This window comes from Camarhynchus parvulus, chromosome 5, assembly GCF_901933205.1.
Source record: "Camarhynchus parvulus chromosome 5, STF_HiC, whole genome shotgun sequence".
Classification (NCBI taxonomy): Eukaryota; Metazoa; Chordata; class Aves; order Passeriformes; family Thraupidae; genus Camarhynchus; species Camarhynchus parvulus.
In genome coordinates this window covers 11,623,080-11,647,719 of record NC_044575.1, presented here as the reverse complement: position 1 = coordinate 11,647,719, position 24,640 = coordinate 11,623,080, and the positions used below count along the sequence as shown (strand labels likewise).

At 36.4% G+C, this 24,640-nt stretch overlaps 1 protein-coding gene across 4 annotated transcripts in view; it reads right to left on the bottom strand.

The window, feature by feature from the left end:
- Positions 1–8,663: 8,663 nt before the first annotated feature.
- Positions 8,664–24,640, bottom strand: part of PDE3B (phosphodiesterase 3B) — an 81,190-nt gene continuing 65,213 nt past the window's right edge. For 2 of the 4 annotated variants that reach the window (XM_030948923.1, XM_030948924.1), the window contains exons 4-16: positions 22,547–22,692; positions 20,040–20,146; positions 19,662–19,920; positions 19,037–19,110; positions 18,445–18,548; positions 17,565–17,699; positions 15,971–16,082; positions 15,132–15,245; positions 13,344–13,543; positions 11,780–11,983; positions 11,383–11,544; positions 9,836–10,085; positions 8,664–9,495 (exon numbers count right to left, since the gene is read on the bottom strand). In XM_030948923.1, the coding sequence (XP_030804783.1) occupies positions 9,269–9,495; positions 9,836–10,085; positions 11,383–11,544; positions 11,780–11,983; positions 13,344–13,543; positions 15,132–15,245; positions 15,971–16,082; positions 17,565–17,699; positions 18,445–18,548; positions 19,037–19,110; positions 19,662–19,920; positions 20,040–20,146; positions 22,547–22,692 (2,094 nt within the window). In that variant the 3' untranslated portion in view covers positions 8,664–9,268. The remainder of the gene's footprint in view (positions 9,496–9,835; positions 10,086–11,382; positions 11,545–11,779; positions 11,984–13,343; positions 13,544–15,131; positions 15,246–15,970; positions 16,083–17,564; positions 17,700–18,444; positions 18,549–19,036; positions 19,111–19,661; positions 19,921–20,039; positions 20,147–22,546; positions 22,693–24,640) is intronic. The other 2 variants (XM_030948926.1, XM_030948927.1) reach the window with 1 other exon arrangement.

Below are 24,640 nucleotides of genomic sequence, written 5' to 3'. Positions count from 1 at the left end.
AAGAGCAAAAGAGAAAAAGCAAAGAGAGCTAATGCCAGTCCACTCACATAACAGCCTGTGGGCTTCAGGTGCAGCAGGTCCAGATTATTTTACCCACAGGGAGCAGGTCTAACACAAGTTCCTGTTTCTCTGAAGAGGCTGGGCAGGCTACTCCACTTCCTGAAAAAGTGCCTTTTGTAGAGAAGATTTAAAACTCAAAAAAGAGAGGGAGGAGGCAAACCTGACTGCTGTGCATTGGGCACACCATGAAAACTGAATACACCACTCCTAAGGCATTGGCAAGCAGTGGGGTTAGGAGTCATGATCAAGGTTTTTCTGGATACCAAGCAGATGTTGTGTGCTTGTGGAATGCCTGAGGAGAAATTGTGGAATGCACTGAATTTAGGTGCCTTCAGCATGAAGCAGCCCTGAGGAGTTTTGGACTCATGGCAATTCCTCCTGTTCCCAACCCTGTGCTCTCAGATCAGATAGAGAGAGTTTGTTTAGTACCTAGTCCTGCTCTCTGAGTGGCAAGAACTGCAGGCCATCCTTGGGTTACAACATGGCTCAAATAATGCTAATTGAAGTGGGGGGGAGGATTAAAAACCATCAAGAACCAGTTCTTGCAGGGACCCGTGCTCAAAATGCAGCTGACCAGTTATAATTCCCTTTTGCTGAGGTATTTTGAGATCTAACTCCTGGGTAGTCTTTAATCCATTTAATGAGAACCATATTGATTATATGTCATTCTGGTTTCTAAATCAAAATGCCTTATAAAAGCCTCAGAATATCAATCCAAACTTTTACCATTATCTGCCAACTTATGGTCTCATTTAAGCAATCGAATACATTTGACAAACTGTCTTTTCTCTAAATCTGTATCAGTATTAGTCATATTTACATGTTTCATTCTCTATCAACTTTTTAATTATTTTCCCTCTGACTTAGAATTATCCTAATGATCCAATTTAATAATTTGAGATATTGACATAATAGTAGTTTTTTCTAGCCCTCCAGAATTCCTCCACTGTATCAACATTGATTACAGTAGCCAGCCAGATGTTCAGAATTTCATGGTGAGATGTTCAGATAATTCCAGCTGAAATATCTAGGACAGATAGCAGCTGGCTGCTATTTAACATTGTTTTGGGATTAAAGGTTGATATATTAACCAGTGTATCTTCACAACACTGCTGCAAGAGCTGCAGTCAGATCTACCACCGTGTCTGAAATCCTCCTTTCTAAATCTCTGTTGTCACATTTAAGTTTTTGGGTTGTTTTAGGCCATGTCAGCATCCCCAGAGACTGAAAGGGGAACAGTACAAAAATGAAAAAATGCTGAAGAAAAATCTCACTCATTAGCACTGAATTTCCTGAACTTCCCGCAGTTTCAGTGGTATGGATGAACATATCCTTAGTATGAGCCTAATAAATGCAGGAAGGTTCATTAATTCATTCATTCATTCAGAAATTAACTATACAAAGGAAGATTTCATAAAAGTTCAAGGAACATTACTGCTTCTCTGAAAGCAAATAGGAAAAACTTACTGAGATATATTTTTATATGTATCCAGGATGTGTTTAGCCTGAATTGAGCTTAAGAGTTTGTGCAAGCACTAGAGAGTAGATGAGGCAGATTATGTTGTCATGAAGACAGCAAGTTCATGAGAAAAGTAGCAAGTGCAGAGAAAAACACAGTAAAAAACAGCAAAATCCCTTTGAAAAATGAGTGAAAATTAGATTGTGCAAATGTCATAATAATGCACTAGATATGAAAATATAAAGATTCAGGCTAAACAAGGGGGGAAGAAATCATAATGGGGAAGATGCCAGATGTCAGAATTTGTCTTTGGTTGAGAGAGATGGACTGATGAACATGGCCAAGATCAGAGGATCAGTAAGAGTTTGAAAAGAACTCAGTATTCCCAGTATAAATTGCTCTGTGAAGGTGCACACAGAAGGCTGGTATGTGTTTTCATACCAACAAATTGTCCCAGGTGGTTTTCTGGAACTGGGCCTGATAATTCAAACTCTCTGGCTAATCAAGATCAAATTAAACTACGGCTCTTGGAAATCTTCTGCCTTCTTCTGTCCTTTCACAACAATGTAAATGGGGCATCAGCAGATTCTCCCTATTCTAGATTATCCTTTCAGGCATTTTTGAAGGCTGTCAGCTCTGTCCATGTCATTGGAGTTAGGCAGGACCCACATTCAGAGTGGTTATTCCTTAGGAAGACTGCCAGGCTTCAGGAGATGCTACATTTGTTACATTCTTCCGAATAAGTAACATCCCAAATACATTAAACCCATTAAAATAATGGGAGCACATCAGGAAGGTGCAATCTAATCCAATATCTTGCTATTACTGCAGCAGATGGCTGCTTGCCAAAAATTTTACACGCGATGTAGGCTGGCCTATAGCAACATTCCAGAAAACAGAATCAAGTTACTGTTTATTCTGCTGCTGTTTCAAAGTGATGACTTCCTTTTCTACACCCATGAAAAAAAAAAACTTAAAGGAAATATTTTTAACTTGTGTAAACTACAATTTATCAAAAGCATGAAAAAAATTTTATGTATTAAAAAGCTTTTTACATTACAGTTAATTTGTTCAGATGCTTATCCACATCAGGCCCGTCAGCATCCAGACAACAGGATCCACCCATCCATGTCTCATGGACGTTTTTACCCTCACCAAAACAAGGAGATAAAGGATGCCTCATTGTTCAGGTTCCTTACTAATATAAGTAATACAGGTACAGCTTCATTCCAGCAAGGAATGAAAATTAGGGAACAGAATCACTATGGATAAAACATCTGAAGGAATTCCAGTTATTCTCAGGTAATTAAGTTTCCTTTCTCCACAGGCATCCTCATTTAAGGAGTCAAAATGCCCCTTTGGTTCTCTTCAGTTTACACAATAAGCTCATTTAAAATAATAATAATAATAAAAATAGTAATAATGCTGAACACGCACCACAGCAGAATTTTATAAGCCTAATTTTTCCAGGAAAAACACTGGTACTTGCAACCCCTCTTTATCTGATATAGATTAGGAAGTTAATTTAATTTCTCTTTTTTTGGAAGCATAAAAAACGCTTCATAAAGCCACTTCAGGGCATTTTCAGATCTTCTTCCATTTTATTTTACATTCTGTAAAGAGACACCATTTCTCTATCAAGGAATGAAGAGTCAAAACTGCCACACTATAGAGAGAAATGCAACATAGCTTAATATTGCATTTACTTCTCCACAAATTGTAGGTGTAATCTATAAAATGCTCTTTGTGCCATAATGAACTTCATGATGACATAGAGACAGTAAGAATAATTCATTGTTGATGGGAATAAAATTTAGTGCTAACAGCTAAAATTTGTCTACTAAAAATCCCTACTCACTGATACTAATTCTTTTGCTAAGTATATGGATTACATCATCTTCTGAAGCGTCCAACACCTCCCAATGTCTCAAGAATGCACTTTCTTAAGATCTAGAAAGGCCCACATAGATTGAAAAATATTTAAAATACAATTAGCTTTAGCAAACTAACTTAAGATAATCATATATTTTAAAAACTTTTTGGATACTGCCTCTCCATTTATTCACCATCTGACAATTAGATTCTTATCTCTGGCTAAGGTTCAAATCTTGTCTATTTTTTCAAGAGGATTCTAGCTCTCTCAACAAATCAAAAGACTCTTTCTGGTGGGAGATGAATTATGGCTGAAGCTCATTTAAAATAAAAAGGTTTTAGTATTTACTGAAATAAAGGAGTTGATGCCTCCAGTTCTTGCTGTTTGAATGTTATTATTTTTATAACTGCGCACATTTTCTTCTTGGTATTTAAAGTTTCCATATCAGACCTCTACTCTAGACCTAGTGTTTAAAAAATAGGTTCAGAAAGGATCTCAGTAAGTTCTGTTCACTCATCTGGTCCACTAACAGTTTTACAAAAAGCTGTTTTTCAGACTTTTTTTTTTTTTGCAGAGACTTTCTTAATAGCCCAAGACAATCTATTTCAGTGACTCAGAGCCCTCTCAATCCTTAGACAATCAGTCATGTTTGAGCCTTGCTACCTAAAGGTGTTACTTCTTGTCCTAAACACTATAAACACTCAAAGCATTATTCTGATTACTCTTTGAAGTAGTCTCGTAAGGTAACCTTAGAATATCTCACTCAAGTCTGATTTTCTCCAGACTAGGAAAAAATCTTTTAAATTCATTTTATCTTTCTCCTTCTCTTCAGGCCACATCATCAGCCTCAGTGGTCTGTACTGTAATTCTGTAAATCTGTCTAAAGGACAGGTGCTTTTCCTGGGGTGTGGCATCTGAAATTAGAAACAGTATTTTGGTAGTGACTTGGTTATGATGAATTGAATTAAAAGATTACAAACCTATTCTCAAAGACAGAGAGCCCTACTAATCTGCTTTTTTGACTGAAAGAAAGCTTAGTTAATATGAGTCAGATAAACTGGCAGTACTGCAGATTAATAAATTCCACTAGGATGAATGTCATGATAAAAAAAAGGCATGCTAAGCCCATTTGAATGACTATATATAGGAGCAAGTTTTCACATCTGACAGGCACAGGGGACAGAATCTGCACTCTGCTCCTCGTGTGCAATAATTAATGTCAACCCTACTCTCAGTATTTTTGGTATGATACCTGCATTTTCGGCTAAGCATTACCTTTTGTTTTATATGCAATTAAAATGAAGATATTTTGATCTCACTCAAGGTGCAAAGGGTTCTGCTGATCCAGAGAGATGAGTCAGAAGTGACTCATCACCTGTTTTTTGGCAGGATGTTTAGAACATGGACAAATCACAAGGTGAATGGTAGGGATCATTTGAAACACCATGATCTCTCACCAGTACTTAAAGGCTGGGTTGGTTAAACATCAACTTTTTTTTTCCCTTCTGAAACCTCACAGTTAAACCAGCAGACAGAAGGTTTCACCTCACTAGAAGATTTTTACTCTATGATGTTCCACAGATGGCAACATTCTGCCAGGGAGCAGAGCCTGTGTAGCAGAACCTACCACAGCAACCTCCTGTGATCTCTTGAAGTCCAGAAATCAGAAGATGACTCATGGTGCACAGATTCCAAAAGAAACCTTCCTGTCAAACATTTCTGGTTGTGTTGTGCCCTTTTTAAAGGGTCACACAGAACCAAGTAAGTGTAAATCACTTACACATCTAAAGCAAAGTGCAATGGAATGTTTATCCTGTAGCAGCTTGGTCCATCAGCTTTCTTTCCTCTAAAAATGTGTTATTCCTTCTCATCAAGCAGAGAACAAATAAACTGATTGCTTATAGCCCTTTTAAACTAAAATCAGATAGAGAGCAGTTAAAAATTGTGTTCCTTTGTCAGCATCATTCCTGAGACTCTACAGTATAATTTTATAGCAAGCTAAAGACTTACTTCAGAGGATATTGCAAAAAAATTCCTCATTGGAAAAGTGAAAGTAATTCATTACCTCATTTGCCTTAACATAGACATGACTGAAGCAGCACATTGTCCAGAGACACAATTCTGAAGAGAGCTGAAAGAAAAAAAGCAATATAAATACTGTCTTGATCATACTTCTTGTACCTCATTTAATCAGCTTTATACATTTGTTTTCGCTCATTTAATCTTTATTGGCCACTGAAGGATCAATTTCCTAAAACTTCTATCACAGCTTAAGTTGTGATGATTGCATCATTATTTCCATTACCATTTTAATTTCATTTCTAAAAATCTAAGTATTCTGACTTGATAGAGACATACCATCTTTTTAGTCTAAAATACCTCTCAAGCTGGGATTTCTGCTCTCACACTCACCAGTGTATGAGACACAATTCTGCACATCTCAAATGGTTTTTTGGACAAAAGGGGAAGTGTTGCCATGTGAGTGTAGGTGCCACAGAGAATCAGAGGATGGGTCAGACTGGGAGGGACCACAGGGGTCATCTGGTCCAACCCCTCTGCTCCAGTAGGGCCATCCCAGAGCACATGGCACAGGATTGTATCCAGATGGTTCTGGAACATCTCCAGGGGGACCCCATAACCTCTATGGGCAATAACACACTCTGGATTGCCTCAAACTCTGTATGTGCTTTCAAAGGATCCAGAAGCCAAGATTCAACTGCCTCTACTCCAGGAGCAAGTGCCAAAGCTAAAACTTTGAGCTCTTGAATTCTGCTAACTCATTTTGCTGATTCACCTGCCCCTGGTTGTGGTTAAAACTGGATGGAAATACAAAGAAATGGTTCCATGCACAGAGCAAATGAAGTCCTACACAAACTTTGTTAATCTGGACTTACCTTAAGCAACCCCAAACCATTCCTTTTATTTTGAACCTTACACTCACTGTTTAACTTTGTCATGGAGGGAGGACTCACAGGAAGAGGTTCCAAAGTTGTTCATTTTGACTGGTTTAGCACCTCTTTCACATCCAGAGGACTCCAGGAAGCACAGAGAGAATTTTGCCCTTATAGAAACTTGGTAGGTCTGGTTCTGTGTGTATGGGTGCAAGTAATCCAACATACGTTGGAAAAGAAGGCAACGAGAAAATGGGAGACTCAAACCTGAGAATATTATACATGAAAGTTTCATTTCTGCATGACACAAATTTAAGAGTAGGCTAATTTGGTCCACTTCTTGGGGGGAAAAAAAAGGAAAAGAAAAAAGAGGTAGTGTTGCATTAGGAAGTGTTTTCAATGTGTTCCTTTGTGTAGTTTTCAGCACTACTCAGCATCCCCTGGCAGCTGTGAATTACTGAAGTGTGATCACAGATTTAAGAGTGATATGCCTTATATGGAGAGATGCTATTTTGGACAACAGCTCAATCAACATTCAGAGGGACCCTCCATTACCATTTTTGAAAGATTTAAGACACCTTCAGTTACAGCCACATCCACTTCTGCAAACATTCCCTGAACCAGCCTTTGTTAATTTTTTTCCAGTCTTTCCCCTTTGCTCTTAGAGTAACAATTAGTCACATACTGTGCACACATTAAAAAAAAGGCACTTTAAAGCAGATTTAGAACCCATTCATAATTAAATGTATCTTTGAAGCAATCTATTGTAAATATCTAATTGGAAATACACATTAGCATTACAGTTTATTAAACGCTGAGGTTTGCCGCTTGTTACTGGATTTTAAAATTGCTTCAGTGTTCCTAAAGAGTTTAAGAGAAACCTGAGATAAGAAAGTTACTGGCAAAGATGTCACTACATGTAAGTCATGCCAATGCTCTAGTAAAACATAAAATCTTAATTTTTACCTTGTTGTACTTTTGTTAATTTTTAAATAATGACATTTTAGGGAAACTAAAAAATGGAAACTTGTAATGTAAAATAATAGAACAGAAACTTTAGACAAAATAATTAGTACCATTTGTCAGACAAAGCAATATAATATTAAGCAATATTAAAATGATATTTTATGTACACAAACAGACTATATCTAAATACAAAATGCTGAGAATACAGCATACTGAAAGAATCAGAATTTTTCTACATTAACTGTAAGAATATATGACCAAAGAAATGTCAAATACCAGGTGTATGACCAGTAAGTGCCAGCTTCAATAGTGCAACATTTTATTAATGACAGAAATATCTGGTTTAACACTGCTCATGTTACAAAAAAACTGCAGTGACAGTGATAAGGGCAGCAAAGGGGAATTTGGCACTGAAGATATAGCAAAAGCACATTTCAGTGGTCTTTTAAGTGCATCAACAAAAGGCTTATTAGTGAAAAGAGCAAAAAGAAACAAAAGCCCAAACCTTTCAGTTATTTAAACTGGCCAATGAAACAGCAGAAGGAAAATCTGTAAAATAGTGTAATACAGTTTACACAAGGTTATCTTTTTTTTTTCCAAGTCAATTGATGCAAACACAAATATGCTGAGACATTTAGAAATAGCACACGTGCATTTGGGTTTTATTCAGTTCAACTACACAGCGTTTAAAGTTCAGTACTAAAAGGAACACTTTTAAAACCAGGCTTAATGTCTGGCTTGCTTACCTGTAGCCTAATTTTCAACTTGTTTGTTTGTTTACAAATTAGACCTACAATGGTAGTGTTTCTAAAAATACATTGGGGTGGAATGTGTAAGTTTGTTATTTTAAAACTCAACAATCTAAAATGTGGTACAGTACAGTGATTTTTATCTTGTATCAGGCTTTACACAAACTTTCCACCTTCTGGTTTCCATGTGTGTATTTCAGGATGTACATCAAACTTGAAGGCAATAAAAGCTGTGTGTCTGTGATGGAAAAAATGTGTGGGGCAAATTAAAATAGCCATTTTGCAACAGTAGTTTATGTCTTTAAAAAAAATCTTTAATTCTCCTAAAGCTTTACATACAAAGAATAAATGAGATACGATCTTATTTCCTTAAAATTTAATATGGGAAATGGGTGCAAGATAAAAATCTGTGATGTGGTTGACTTGTTTTTAAAGTGAACCTGAGTAAGGGCAGGAAATACAACATTATTTATGAGTAAAAGAATAAAATTCCTTCATAATTTAAATAGCTGAACAGGTTTTTAATGTTCTACCACAAAACAGCAAGGCAACAGATGAGAATGGCCTTGTATTCAATGAATTATCATGAACATCCACTGCAAACCTGAATATTTTCTGCAAAAATAAAACATCAGATTATGCACAATAATAAAAAGCATCAGAAATAGATGCACCTGGATTTTCTTTCCTCTTTTTAAACCACAAATATCAGAATTCAGCACTTATGTCACAGTCCTTGTACAGTTGCTCTGAGATGACTACATGAAGCACACTACTGCACTAAGTAGACACCCCACAACAGGCTTGCACTGCAGCAGTAACATAGTTTTCATGTAGGCACAGACTTTTTTTCTCATTCATGTTCAAAAACAACATGAAAGAAGCAACTCAAAACAACATTAGGATTCATCCCGCGGTTCCTTGTTAGCGAAAAGTTCTTGCCACTTTGGTAATCAAAGTCACTGAATGTTTTTTAAAAACTGCAGGTACCTCAAGGAAAAGAAGAGTTCCATATTCAGCAAGGCAGCATTATATCAGGATATTTTATACCAACTAAGGCATAAAGAACTTTGCATCAGGGTATACAATACTCAATCTCTGAATAAAGTTCTGTATTCTGTGTGTGGCGAAAGTGCATAGGAGTGGGATTCCACCAGAGCACAAAGAATCCTCTCACAGTATTAAGGCCTTTCGATTTTATGTGTGTGAGCTGAAGTCAGCACAGTGGAAAAAACAGGCTGTCATCACACTGGACACCACTGGAGCTCCCTTAGCACATCTTCTCTTCTCCTAGCTGTCTTTCATCATCTTCATCAGCTTCCTCAATAACCTGAATGTCATCTGCTTGAGGTAAAGATGAGATTTCAGTCAGCAGTTTGGCTCCTTCTGTTTTGTTTTTCTCTTCCTCTTCGATCGCTTTCTTCCATATTTTGTGATTTTCACTGAGGTGGTGTATTAGCTGGCAAAATATTCGTCTACCTTTTTTTCTTTGAGCTTCTGTAAAATTATAAGCATATTGGATTGTTTGACATTCTGAGTAATTGTATTTTACACAAACAAAACCAATGGCACATTGCAAGCAAGATGTACATTTCAGCGAGGCACGTGGATGATTATTCTGAATGTTTAAACAGTGGCATGGCAAAGGATATCAACAAGTCTCTGTATTAAACTGCAAATCTCCTGGTAGCAACAAAATTTTTGTTAAAAGAGGAAAATTTATTCAGCAGCAGAATAGCAAATGCTACAAGATTTGTACAGCACAATTTCAACTGCCACTGCTACGTCTGAAGCTACTGAAGGACAACTAAGCACCAACTGAAATACAGGAACTTACTTAAAATAAGATCATCTTCCATTTCTTCATCATCACTCTCTAACTGTGCACCATCATCATCTTCAATGCTTTCTGCATCCTCCTCCTCTTCATCAACCCACTGCCCTGGAAGCAACCCAGCTGCATTGTAGGAATTACAAAGGGGGCCAACTATGTGAGTGATGAAGGATTCCTGCAGTTTCGCCAGCTGGGGAGAAGAACGATCCATGAAGGGGCTTATAGGTAACCCAAGACTTGCTTCCTCATCACCCTGAAAAAGAAATGAAAAAAATTATCAGAATTTCTCACAAAATTGACTTTAAATTCTTATTTTAAAAATTACTTTTAATGAATGGAGTAACCTCCAGCTTCCTCACAAGGGGAAGCAAATTGGAAAGGCACCAATCTCATCTCTCCAGTGAGCAGTGACAGGGCTCGAGGGAATGGCATAAAACTCTGACAGGGGAGGTTTAGGCTGGATATCAGGAAAACGTTCTTCACCCAGAGGGTGTTTGGGCACTGAACAGCTCCCCAGGGCAGTGCTCACAGCATCAGCCTGACAGAGCTCCAGAAGCTTCTGGACAATGCTCTCAGGCGCATGACATGATTTTTGGGATGTCCTGTGCAGGGATAGGAGTTAGGCTTTGATGAGCCCTGTGGTCCCTTCCAACTCAGGATATTCTGTGATTACATGAACCACCACATGGACTGTATGTTTTTACTGGGGAGAAAAATTGTACTGTATGGACTAAGGGAACGAAAATGTAATTAGGCCAATTTAAAATAAAGACACATTATGGCTTAGACTTGCACAGTCCATAATCCTCCCACCAGCTTTGCTTGTGTCTGGATGGAGAACTAGTTCTACTGGAGCTGCCATTCCTCTGCCTTTACAGGATGGCTTCAGAGCAGGCAGAGACTCAACTTCAATTGCTGAGCTGATGAACAGGGAAGGTGGCAGAGAAATCAGCCATAGCAGGACATGCTGGTAATGGCATCCCCCACAAGGCCACAGGAAAATGAAATGAGCTATGACATCCAGAGTAAAGTGGTTTGTTTTGCTGCCGCCGATTTTTTTCCCATAATTTTACAAACTGGAGAAGAAAAACATTGAACAGTTGCTCATTGAAAAATCTGAGCTGTAATTACTTATCTCAGCACTTCCATGGACCTGAGAGCCTTAGAGCTGAACCTACACTCGCAGTCTTGAGGATATTCCTTCACCTAGAAACACATCTGTGAACTAACTTCCAAAATTAAAGACTTTTTTTTTATTTATTAGCATCATCCTAAGGAAAGAATCTCTCCCCCTCAAAAATCCCCTAATATCTGAAAAATGGAGAATACTGGCTGAGAGAGCTTGTTTTCTAACACAATTATTAGAAACTAAAAGATCATGCTAGTAAGCTGCCTGTGAAAATAAATTTCAGTATTCAGAATGAGAGGATGGAAATACCTTACCTGAAGATTTAAAACAACTTATAAAGCTTAATTTAATTAAACCACTGGTAAAACAAAGTATTATCTGCCCATCATTAAAAACAGAAAATTGCTCTTTCCATACCCACCTGCTCATAAAATTCATTGACAATGCCTTCAGTCCACTTCAGGTGCAGGTCTCTGATTTTGGCTGGGCCATTGATATCAGCCAGTTTGATGCATATTTGACAGGCCAGCAGGCGATCGTTCTCATTGCTCCATTCTATGCCATTGCTGTTCATGTCATTGACCTGGGGTAGGCACAGACACCCAGTTCAAACTATTCAGTCACGGGTTTATTAGGCAACCTACAAACCATCTACAGCTGGTTTGCACAAAGGAAATACTCTACTTGCATTTTAATAGCTTAAATTTGAATAATATAAAACTTTAAATGCAAGGAATTAAAATGAACAATAACTGAGAAGCAATGATAAAATCTGTATATCAAGACCAGATGAGTGCAGACACTAAAGTGGAACAAACCTTGGCATTAAATTCTGCAAGGAAATCAAAATGCTTCTTGAGGTCTGTGGCAAGGATTGCTTCAATCACTAAGAAACGAAAGCGCTTGAACTCCACGTGATCAAGGTTTGATAAAAAGTTGTATTCTGGTCGTGATAAGAAAAGATTCCAGGCAGATGCAGCATGGTGATTTTCTAGGACTGATCTGTCATTGTAGAGAACAGCCTACAGGAAAAAAAAACCCAAGTGAAGAATAGTAAATTACACAGGGAAGTTTTAAAGTTATCATTAAACATTCTGGAATTTCAGGGCTAGCCAGAAACAACACTAGGTAAAAGTAAAAAAAAAAAAAAAATTCGTCATTTAGTTTTGGGGTTAAAGTGACATAAAAAATTACAGATGAGGAAAACCCTCTCCCCACCCCCCCCAAACTTAACAATTAGTAATGTTCTTTTTTCTTTCAAAGTCCTTAATGATGTCTTCTTAGTTATAGCTACATTCAGACTGTAGGCACACACACAAAAAACACTTAAGACTTTGCACAGTGTATGTGTGGAGCAGTGCGTGTTTTATGTCACACAGTGATGTAAAAAAGAAAACAAGAAAAAAATAAATCTGAGTATTTGTTTTTAGTTCCTCTTAACTGCGTTGGAAAAACAAAAACGACAAAAACTCCAATCCAACAAAAATAAAGAAATAAACAAAAAAGCACAACAAATAAAAAACCCCACTAGAAAAAGGACTCCAAAACACATAAGAACTGTCATAGTGGAAAATGGTGCAAACTATCACTAGTTTTCAAAGGGCTATGTTTAATGCTAATGCAGAAATTTTAACTGTAAACAAGCTAACTAAAATATAAAAACAGTAGCAGATTTAACTCACAGCTTCCATGTTTATAAAAAACACCCTATAAAATGATTAATTCAATATAGATTAAACAGAACCTGAAAAAACTTCATTTTGCCAATACTTTTTACAATTTTTCAAGGAATGCTTGCATTTTTGAGACTTGGTGATGGATGTCTGTGTAGTTTGGTGTTGTTCCTCCTTGTATGCTGTTTTCAGCAGAAATACATAACTGCCTACATTCTAAACTCCCTTTGTGATAAGGAGTTGTTGAAAGTTCATTTTCAAAGCCTTTATCTCCAAACAAGCTGTACCATCAGTTTCTGATCTATTGTTATTGTTGATGCTATTATTATTATTATTTAAGTTTCTTGTCTGTAACTTACTAAGAGATCCAAACCGCCATCATAGTTGATTAACAGACCTAGGGCCAGCTCTCTATAAAATAATCCTTTATGCTATCCTGCACTGGTTTATGTTGTTATTTTCAATTTTGCAAATTGAAAGTTGTTTCTGCATGCATACACAACCAGTACATACAAAACACATCAGATTTAACAGGAAAGAAAAATAAAAATACTACACAATATAGTACATCTTAATTTCCCTATTTCTTAAATCAGGCCTTAAGTACTTCAATCCAAAACAACTTACTTTAGAGATATAGAATAGAAAAAAATTCTTCATACTGATTTCAGACAGAAATAAGTGATTTTCTGGGTGAAGAGGTTCTTACCTGAGGTGCATTTGTGGCCACTAGAAAAGCATTTGTACGTCCAGGATGATCATAGTCGTGCATGGCAGCTGCTACATACAAAGCCATCAATTCCAAAGCAGGAATGTTTGATGCCAGGCAGCCATAACTGTCATCAGTAATAGGACAGCTTTTTGAAGAAGTGTAGCTGACCTGAACTGGGGCAATACCACTGGCTTCATCTAAAAAAAAATCAAAGTACAAAACCAGAATATTTTTAGAACAGTATTTCATACATGTTTGTAATATATTATAAATGTGTATAAACAGCCAGACACTGTTGCAAACACAGTATAGTTATCCTTGCTGTCATGGAGCTGAATAATTGTCAAGGACTAATATTTTTAAAAAGAAAATTAATGATAATTTTTATAGATTAACAATTTTGTAGAAAAGTTGAAGTGCCATTGAGTTGCAAATTTGTAGCACTAACAGAGCATTCTACTGCTTGTCTCCAACATGAATTTGTCCAAGAAAAAATTAAACAGCACCTTCCTTAGTGTTTCTATAATTTTCCCATTTCTTGAACTTGCAAACCTACAGGAAAACTTGGAGGGGGGCAGTGGAGACTACTGCAAAAGGAATTAACTCCATTGAATTAGAAATACTTGCATGATAAGAAGATTCACAGTTTTATTATTATCTTTCCCATGGACAAAGTCACTACTTTAAAAAAAGGAAAAGAAATAGCACTTATTTTATTAATGCATAATATCAAAGGAACTCCCTTGCCTTAATAGAATAAACAAGGATTAAAAACCTGAGAATATTTGTACTGGAAGAGTTTCCAAGCAAAAAGATTAAAATTTCATATTTTAATTTTTCTTTTTTTTGTAGAGGAGAATAAAAATTGTTATCACTTTTTTCCAGTTAAGTCCCAATCCATTTAACACTTGGAGAAAGAAAAGGCAACAGGATGCAATCAACAGATAGGGACAAACTTGGAAAAAAAAAACCCAGCCCTTTAAAAGTCACATGACTTGTGTTTTGTCTTTTTCTACTACACATTTAAAACAGAGTTCTTGGAGAGTGCTTGATTTTAATTTTTCTGAAATACAACCCATTTAGCATCAAAGGCTATGTTACAACCTTTTTCTTTTATCCTTTACTTATAGGATACAATTAGGTAAAAACTACAAATTCTAAATTTAAAAGTTTGTTCTACAAAGTCACAGACAGATACACAAAAGCAAGTTCCACTGGTAGTACCTTCACACAACATTTGAATTTGGAGATATTATTTCCTTTTCAGGGATGCTCTGATGCAGTTATTTTTGGGGTGGTGACTTCAGTGTTTGAAAGTCTGCATGTGATACCTAACTGAAAATTCTAAAATAATAATTTTTATACTAAAGCTGTTAAGGAAAACTTCAATTAAGTTAAATACTTAGGTATTTTTTCCTTTGGTCTATTTAACTTTCCAATAAAGTTAAGAAATATTAGCCTAATGTATTTCAAATGCTAAAAATACCCTGACTATGGCAGAATACAGAGGTTTCATTCAGCATAGAAAATTTATTAAGTGAACCAGTTTTCTTGGCTAACAAACTAACCATTACTCATCTACTAATTTTTCTAAAAGTCAGTTGCATGATAGTTTCTGAACGGTGTGCTTTGTGATTTTTTTCTACTGCATTATATTAAAGTACAAAAAAAAAAGTGAGTCATAAGAATAATTCTATATTTTCTTCCAGAGCAATTTGGTTTCCCTGCTGTAGTTTCATTTTAACATTCTTCAGCAAAATAAAAACAGCCTGTGTGAATACATACCTATTTCAGTCTCCATTACGTGCTCATTGCGGATTTGCTGGAATCCAGGAATGGGCCGTGTGGTCAGGTACCACACTGCATGGAGAACATCCGTGGCATGGATACGATTGTGATCTGAAAATCAGCAAGACACAATTAAAAAATTGTTATCTAAAATGCTATGACATGGAAAACTAAAAACAACGAAAAAAGAAAAGTACAAAACGTACTAGAAGAGAGATTTTGATTGAGTCTAAAAGGAAAAATAGAATTTAAAATATTAGTGGTAGATATCTGTATCACTGAACATTTTAAGAAGGCAGTTAAACAAATAGTGTCTATGTACACTTCATCCTACCTGGGCCTCAGGAAGGGATTAAATGGCCTTTTAAATCAATAATGGTGAGAAACAAGTGTGGCCTGCAATCTGATACCTACAAGCACCTGAGCTGGGCAAACATCTGTGGAGTGGGGAAGTGTGTTTTTTTTGTTTTGTTTTCCAATAAATTTGTCTGCCTTGCACAGCAAGGTAAATAACTACCATCAAAATTCTACATTTTCTTCTCATTTTGTTAAGGACCTCATCCAAATTTCTGTTAAATCAGCAACTATTCTCCCATTGACTTCAGTGTGTTTGACTCCACCACTAGAATTCAAATTCTCTAAGGTTATCTTCAAACTCCAAATGAACAAATTCAGTTTTAGAGTCCACCTACTTTGTCCTGCAATTCTCTAGACCTGTTCTAAGCTCTGTCAAACGCATTCACTAAAAACACACTAAGCAGCCCAGAAATACAAATTCCCACACCAAAGGAGAGCCACTGATAACAAAATTCCATGTGTAACCAGGGAGCACTTACAGGGAATATCCCGGTAGCCGTTTTCCAGCGCACAGAAGTAATTCATAAATTCTTGAGTGGGGATTTTGAAAATTTCAAACAAGCCAGTGTCTTGAAACAAGGCATAAGTAACCTAAGCAAAGATTAAAATTAATTTAAATCTGAAAGATTTAAATACTGTTGCATGTTCTGCTTTTTGAACTTTAACAATATTCTTGTTTTTAAAATTTTACTTGCTGACAGACATGGAAATCACTGGAATTCCACTAAAGAATTATTGGAATGCTATTGTCATAGAGATATAGTTAATAAATTTTTAGCACAAAAAAGTGGATTTTTATGATTTTCTCAATTAAGAATAATAAAAGCTTTTATGTCATTACTGATAATTCTATGCACAACTTATTTGTAATAATATACCCCAAAATTTTTAGAGGGCTAAATAAGCCATGCTTTATTCCATTAGTGACCTAAAACACAGAAATTTATTTTCAGACTTATTATCCAAAACTTCAAATTATTTAGTTATAACAGCAAAGTCATAATAATAAAATAAAGAGAAACAAACAACACCAGCCCCTCCAAGTTGTTTTTGAGACTTTGGCAAAGAGATGCTATTTCCTCTATTTATTATGATTTCTCTTGAGTGTTTTTAACAAAACTAGCTGGCAAACGAAGAAGTACTTCAAAAAGGTACTCAGAACTTCCATATATGTTTATGGACCATATATCATTATTTACATGTAGAACTTAGTGTACTTCAAAGTCTAATCTCCCCCATGGCTGCAAATATTTTTAAAAAGTTTAAAACAAGTCTCTGCTACTCATTCTTGTAACTTTTTTTTCCTAGACACAGGAGAGGAACAAGAAGTTCTGAAGCATGGGAGGTGCTCAGAGGAACAGGAGCTGCAAAATAGGGGACATCACTCCAGGGTGGAAAACTAAGGTACTGGAAATAAAACTGTTTAGCAGTCAGATCAGAAGCTCCATGATTGCTAAATCCACTCTAAAGAAAGAGGCAGAAGGATTCCAGATGACCTTGATGAATGGGAGAAGCTGGGCAAGAGCAAACAAGATCCTATTCTTGCACCTGCCAGCAGGATTAGCTTCAGCAAACATGAAAATGTGTGGAAATAAATCAGAAAGAGATAAAAGGGATACTACGTGCAGAAAGCAGAATGGAAAAAAAGCCCACTGTTTGTAGGATCAAGAGACAAAAGGCTGCCTAAAAGATCACTTCTCTTCCCTCACAGGTGGGGCAGAAATATTTTACTGAAATAGAGAAAAAAGCAATGGTTGCCAAACAGAGTAGTAATTCTGAAAGCACAAGATAATTCTGCACAGGAAATTATGGCAAAACCTCGTCAGTGTGAGTCTAGCCTATTTACATTGAGAATGAAATTCAGAAAAACTGGAGCATGTTCTCTATATATAAACCATTCTTTATGGTTTACAATGACATGGAGTACATGAGAAGTCATAGTTCTGCTTTTGAAGATATTCACATAAATGTAATTTCAAGTATTCACATGAATGTTGACTGCAAAATTTCTTCATGGTTTAAATAAAGGACAACTTTACCTACCCTCCCCTCATATAATAAAGGACAACAAACCTGGCTGAGGATCCTTCCAGACTGATCTCCCATTTCTTTTACAAGGTCAAAAACTTGGAAATTCCAATTGCTCATCTTCTCCATTAGTGAATCATGGTCTAATAACATTGTTTCTAATGTAGAACTCTGTTCCACCTGTATGAGATTAAGATACTTTATCATCTCTAAAATAACAATGAAAATTAATTTATCAGTTGTGTTGGCAAAAAAAGCCTTGAAAATGATAAATCATTAGTGAATTTATTGAATGGAGCTGCAACTATGGCTATGAGAAAATCATAAATCAATATCACAAATAGCACACTTAAAGGCTTGAGTTTTCCTGTTTTGGGCAGCAGATTCTGGGGCTGTCTGAGATGGTGCTAAATTTTCCTTCTTATTTATTTTTAGACAAGATGAGTTAATAAAACAAAGCAAAAACATGCATAGACTAAACCAAAGATTTACTGAACTTTAAGAATAGGTTAATTTGATCTATTTTAAAGTTTTAAAAACACCTGAAGTATAAACCCAAAATGTTAATAGCACTGTATTGAACATTCATTTGTGTGTCTCACTGCTACTGCTGCATCCTTCATGAAGTTCCAAAAGAAAATATTAGCCAGTGTTTGAGCATACCCTCTCAACATTAAATCTACACAAATCAATATTGATCAACAAAATCAATACAACCACAAGCTTTCCCGTCATTTGCTAGTGACATTCATGTAAGATAAACAATTGTTAAATGAAAATTTGAATTCCAACCATGCACCATAACCCTTTAGAAATTACTATTTTAGCAACATAAAGGCCTCTTCACAGCAAGTTAGAAATGATAAAGAAATAGTGAATTGAGAAAAGTTATTGCAGGGGGGTTTTTTGGCAATTACATGCTTACAAGCAGTATATTTTGTGTTTGATCGATCATTTCCTTCCTTTCATCTTTCCTCGTCTCTGTATGGTGGAAAGATTCTTTGGAGACATTAAGACTTGCAATTTCACCTTAAAAAACACACAGAGAAATACTATGTCAGTAACTGATTTGTAAGTTACTACTGTCTAATAATTTTTAACTGATCATACGGATCTGTCATAGAAATATAAGTAATAGCTTGTTTCTAAACCATTTTATTTAGGAAATATGCAAAAGAAGTCATTGAGGACAAAATTTATTAGACAAAACCTATTTGAAGATTAAGAAAAACTATAAGCATAGTTTTTATAAAACAAAAGTGATTAGTTTAGCTTAGTAAAGCACTTGTTTGATACATGGAGTATAGAACTATAAAGGTATAAAGGTATTAGTGAAAGCCTGTTTTAAAATCCTTACTATGAAGCAGGCAATATTTAATCTTATTTTCATTATTCTAAAACACAAAATAAAATAAAATATGTACACAGGTTAAAATACAGGAAAAAATTAATTTAACAAGCTTGGGGAAAAAAAGCAATAAGTTGATATCAAGTATTTGTCTATTTTGAAATCCCACCTGATTTTCTGTCTCTGTATTCTGCAGAGTCTGGTTCTGGTATTGGAACAGGCTTGAGTATCTGACGTCCACAGCTTACAGAACACATGAAAAATATTTACAACATTCAGTAACTTTCTTCTTTTGCTACTGCTGTCTTCTACTGAAAAATATCTGCAGATTACTTTTTTTAAAAAGGCTTGTAAAGATTTCTTCAACAACTGACCAGAGTATTTTCTCCTAAATTTGGCACACATAGATTTAGTCTGTCCTTAGATAATAACCAACCATCACCTCCCCCAGACTTAGAGCCCCGAATTATTAAAAAGTAGAGCTCACAACTAAGCAAGCATTCAGAAACACAGAACCCAATTCCCAAGTAAGAAATGCTCCTTTTCTAAAATTCCACAGAATATTGCTCCTCTACAATAACAGCTGCTGAGAAGGATGGGCCATTTCAAAGCAGCGACATACATTCAGCATTCTTTATTCTCCCCTAAATAACACATTACAGATTATTATGAGATTTATGTCCTTCTTTAATCCTAGTAGGCGCACGGGTCTTGATTTTTTGTTTGTTTTTATTTTAATTGCATTATTTTCAACCCTTACGAAGCGACTGAAATTATAACAGAGTTTACAGTACCTGCTACACATATAACCTACAGGTGTTTTAACTGGCTGCTGAAAATCTGGAGAGCTAGGAGTGTGTCCTAGAGGCTTGTGTATATTAATGCTTGGTTTTGTGAGGAAATCAGCAGTGTCAGGGAACTCCACAGGTGACCAGTTGCTGAAAGCCCCGCTGGAGACAGATCCATGGCTTGGTGAACCCACGGGACTCAGGCCAGGAGAAGCACCTTCCAAAACAAACATGACACGGGGTCCAGATGACAATAAAGGCATTGCTGTTTACAAAAAGAGGATATAAACAACGAGGGCCATGCTGGAGTTATTTTAGTGCTTTGTCTACATGAAAAAACCTGTGATGTGCCATCCTGTTACTGTACAAATGGCATGATCCTACCTGCTCGTCTGGGAGCCATGTGATGAGTCAAGGTCACAGAGGATGATCTTTGCTTTGGTATTGTCAGCAAGTTTGCACCAAAAGACCCATTTGAGTGAGATCCTTGGCTGAAAAGAAAACAGTGAGGATTTTTTTTTCATTGTTTCTTAGTTTGTCTTCCACTTTTATTAAATAAAATGCTTTTAAAATAGCTACATTGCCCTGTGACAGGTCCACCACCATTCAAGAAAAATACTACAAAGCTGTCAAATTCAAAACCAGCTAGAAAATAAATGTCAATTACATGAAATAAAAACTGCTATGTACTGATTGAAAGCAACAAAAAACTTAACCCATCCTAAAATGATGCAGTAAATATACTCATATTATGTGTCATAGGTTTTAGTTTCTAACATGCTACCTTCCTTGAATATTTGAAGCAGGCTGCTTCCTAACAGATCTGAAGATTGATCACTTTGGAAATACAATTAAAACATTACACAGCCACATAAATTTTGAATATTCAATTAGGTGTTTGTTTTATTTATTATAAACTTAAAACTGAAGCTGTTTTTGACATCAAAGTGTGTTTTGCTTCCCTGGCCAAGTCCTTAAACTCGATTGCTCAATCCTGCCATCTGCTGTTCCAGGGACAAAATTTCACTCCATGGTTTAAAATTGTATTTCCTTTAGGGAACAAAAATGTAATATGCAATTAAGAATAACTGTATGTGTTTACTTCAAAGTGAAAATAGTTAATGTAAAACTATTTTTCTTCAGAAGGGGAAATGAGTATTTACCAAAACAGATTTAATCTTCCTTAAGCCGATGGCAAAAAAAGTCCAATACAGAAATAATTCTTGATCTCCCAACACTAGTTTAAATAGATGAATATGAAAAATGAGTTCAAGAATAAACACGGATTTATTTCTGTGTATCTCCAGCTACAGGAAAGGGTCCAGTGGAGGCCATAAGATGATGAGGGATCTGAAGCATCTCCTATATAAGGAAAGGCTGCAGGAGCTGGGCCTGGTTAGTTGAGAGAAGGCTGAGAGGGGATCTCATCAATGTATATAACTGTCTCAGAGGAGGGCTAACAGGATGGTGCCAGACTCTTTTCAGTGGTGCCCAGCAAGAGGAGGAGGAGCAATGGCCATAAACTAAAACATGAGAAGCTTCACCTCAGCATGAGGAAGAACTTTACATTTTGAGCTTGTGTTTGAATGAGAAACCAAGTCAAAAATCTGCATACAAATAAAACAGAAGAGCTGCTTTTGAATAGTAGGAAAGTGAGGAAGCCCTCTGTAAATGTACACTGAGACTGCAGCAGGAGGCCTGAGCCTCAAATTGAAATCCCATGGTTGCTAAGGTTAAAGCAATTTCTCTGGTCCCTGGTTATTTCCAGTGGCTACAAATGGGGAAGTTCATCTGGACACCAGGTCAGCATGGAAATACAATCTTTTAATGACTACTACTGCTCATATTAGAATCTTTAATTGTAATTCATACACAAATTACAATCGAGTTTACAAAGTAAAAACTTAAAAGACCATATTTTATTCAAGGGTGAAAAACCACTGAAAGGGACAAATTATTCAAGCGGGTCACTTTAATATTAAATATAATACTGATAAGTAAATTCTTGGACATGCGTATATAAATTCCATCTACTACTAATAATTACCAGTTATCAGCATAATTCACTTTTTTTTTAAAAAAAATGCATGTTATATTTCCTTATGACCTGTGTGGAACAATTTAAAGAAAAAAGTAACAAACAAAAAACCAAATCAAGTAAAAACCCAAACACAAAAACCGCAAACAAACAAAACAAACAAAACAAGAAAAGCAAAGCCACCCACATTTTTAACAGATTTCAGAAGTAAAGACATACTCATTTATACATTTAAATAAAATTAAATGTGTGAATTTTCACTAATATACAACATTATACAAAAAGGAAAAAAAACCCATTGATCTTAATCCTAATTCAGAATGTTATCTGATTCTGGAAATAAAATGTCTATTTGCACCATAGTTACTAACAAGTAGAGAAGAGATTACTACCTTAATTTATCTTGAAACTTGCTTGATGACTGGAGGAGTAATAAACATTATAATGCCAACAACAGTGGCTACCAACCACAAGAAAATTGTCTCACCTTTTTAACTATGCATGGGCATATGGAAGTTGGCAAGTGATACATATATTAAACAAAAAGAAGGAGGCAGTCAGTGCAAGTTTAGACACTAGCTTGTTTTGCAATCATGTATGCTGGACTTTTTTTTCATTTCCTACTCAAGCTTATATCAAGTTTTGCTTACTATGACAGAGCACACCATTTAACCTCAGAACAACCTGATTTCTACTTAAGATCAACCTGAGTTACACAGCATAGTACATCATTAACTTTTCCAGTTTATGCTGGCAGAATTTGGAGGCTTAACTCACAAGACTCTACATCCAGTACTTCTGCTGCCAAGTTCCAGCATTATTATTGCCCTTAAAATGCTGTCCCAGTGCTTACCTTGGTGTGTTATATTCCTGATGGGATCTCTTGCTAATGCTACTCCTTTCCCATCTGGATGATGTTGATTCCATAGATGACAAGCCAGAAACTCCTGAGGATCGTCTCAGCTGTGGGGTTGGCAGGCTGCTCCTGCTACTTAATCCCTGTTGAGTAATTTGAGCGTGGTTAAAATCCATGGAAGTAAAAGCAGATGTTAAAATTTTATTTATGGTTTGTAAGGGCTATTTATTGCTAATTTTTATAGCCAAACAGCTGATGTGGTACCTTACCACAGGTATGGTCTCTTACTCCAGGTGGAGGTCTCTCGAGGGCAACAAGGCCAGGAGATAAGAGGTGTGCACACTCGGGGGTTTGCCTAGACAACTTTTACTTGCCTTGACTGTGAAATCTAATAAAATCATGACTGTTAATAGCAGAAACCCACCCATCTGGAAAGCATCCTACTGTCATACACTGGGAGATCTGGGGACAGTTCTAGGGACAGTCCTGATTGAAGTGGAAACTGTTTCTGTTGCAGAGCAGCCTTGCAATGTTTTTTGTCTCCTATTTTTTTTTTTTTCTGAATACTGGGTAATTCACACTTTGAAAAAACCCAGGTGGAAGGGTTAGCATTAGGTAAGCAGTTATGACTAGCTGAAGATCTGAAGCCCAGTTACATTCTTTTCCATGTTTTTAATTCCTTTGCTATAGAGGAGAACAGGCAGCTCACCACTGAGTCATGGAATGGTCTGTGTTGGAAGGGACCTTAAAGATCCTGAAGTTCCAACCCATCATGCCACGGACAGGGACACCTTTCCCTAGACCAGATTGCTCACAGCGCCATCCAGCCTGACCTAATATCCCATCTAATCCTGTCCTCTTTCAGTTTGAAGCCATTTCCCCCCATCCTGCCACTACCTGCTTGTGTAAATTCCCTCTCCACCTTTCCTGCAGGCTCCCTTCAGGTACTGGAAGACCACAATTAGGTCACCCCAAAACCTTCTCTTCTCCAGGCTGAACAGTCACTGTAGGAGAGGTGCTTCAACCCTCTAATCAACTTGATGACCCCCTGATCTACTTGAAAATTATAACTGAACACATTTTGGAAGCCATTCAGGAAAGAGAAATAAAGATGTGCATAATCTACAGCAAAAAAATATGGAGGAGACCTTTTATATTCCTAGAAAGGGAAAGAACGAACGGGAACCTTTCAAAATTATCCATTTTGAAGAAATACTTTCATAATATTTTCTTTGCTGTGTTATAACCTGAAATTTTTGCTCACTTACCTGGTTTTTAAAATCAAAAGAAACCTTTTCTTGCAGTAACATAGATAGGGGGAAATATTTGGGCTTACTCTTAAACATACCAAAGCCAAAGAATTATTGAATGATTGTGGCAAGCACTAGAAAAATTTATATACAGAAAATCTCTGGAACTTGAGGAAAAAGTTACTTTCTAGGAAGGAAAAAAAGAGACCAGCTGTGAAAAACCATAATATTTCAATCTCGCATACTCTTTATAACTGGTCTGTAGCAATGAATATTTTTCATTTCACACTATTTTGACTAGCTACAAAGAAATTTTAAGAATTAAAAGGTATGCCAATCCTTAGCAGCTTTTAAAGACATCCACAAAGAAAAACATGCTGAATGACTGATCCCTGCCCAACTGATCTCTGCAAGTATCCATGTGACGTTACAAGGAATTTCATACTGAAGTGGTTCTGCAGGATCTTCCACAGACTAACCTATAGATACGGAGTTTTTCCCCCCAAAAAACATGGTTCCCAACAGGCATTTCACAGGCTGAATCAGGCTCCAAAATACTAAACCAATCAGATGATCAGTTTGGGTCAAGTTGCCCACTTCCTGGAAATGTAAACAACTACAGGGCATGTCCCAGAGCAGCCTCCACAACAAATCGCCTCAAGCTGTCAATACTGGGCTGGAATTATTAGCTCTGGTGCTCTGCAGATAAATTCCAGTATCATAATCTTTTTCCCACCACATTCTTTAGCATTTCATATAGTAACTACACTCTTGCTTTCACTTACTAACCCAGGCTAATGGAGAAGTGACAGTAGATTTTACACTGGTCACATCAAGTGAT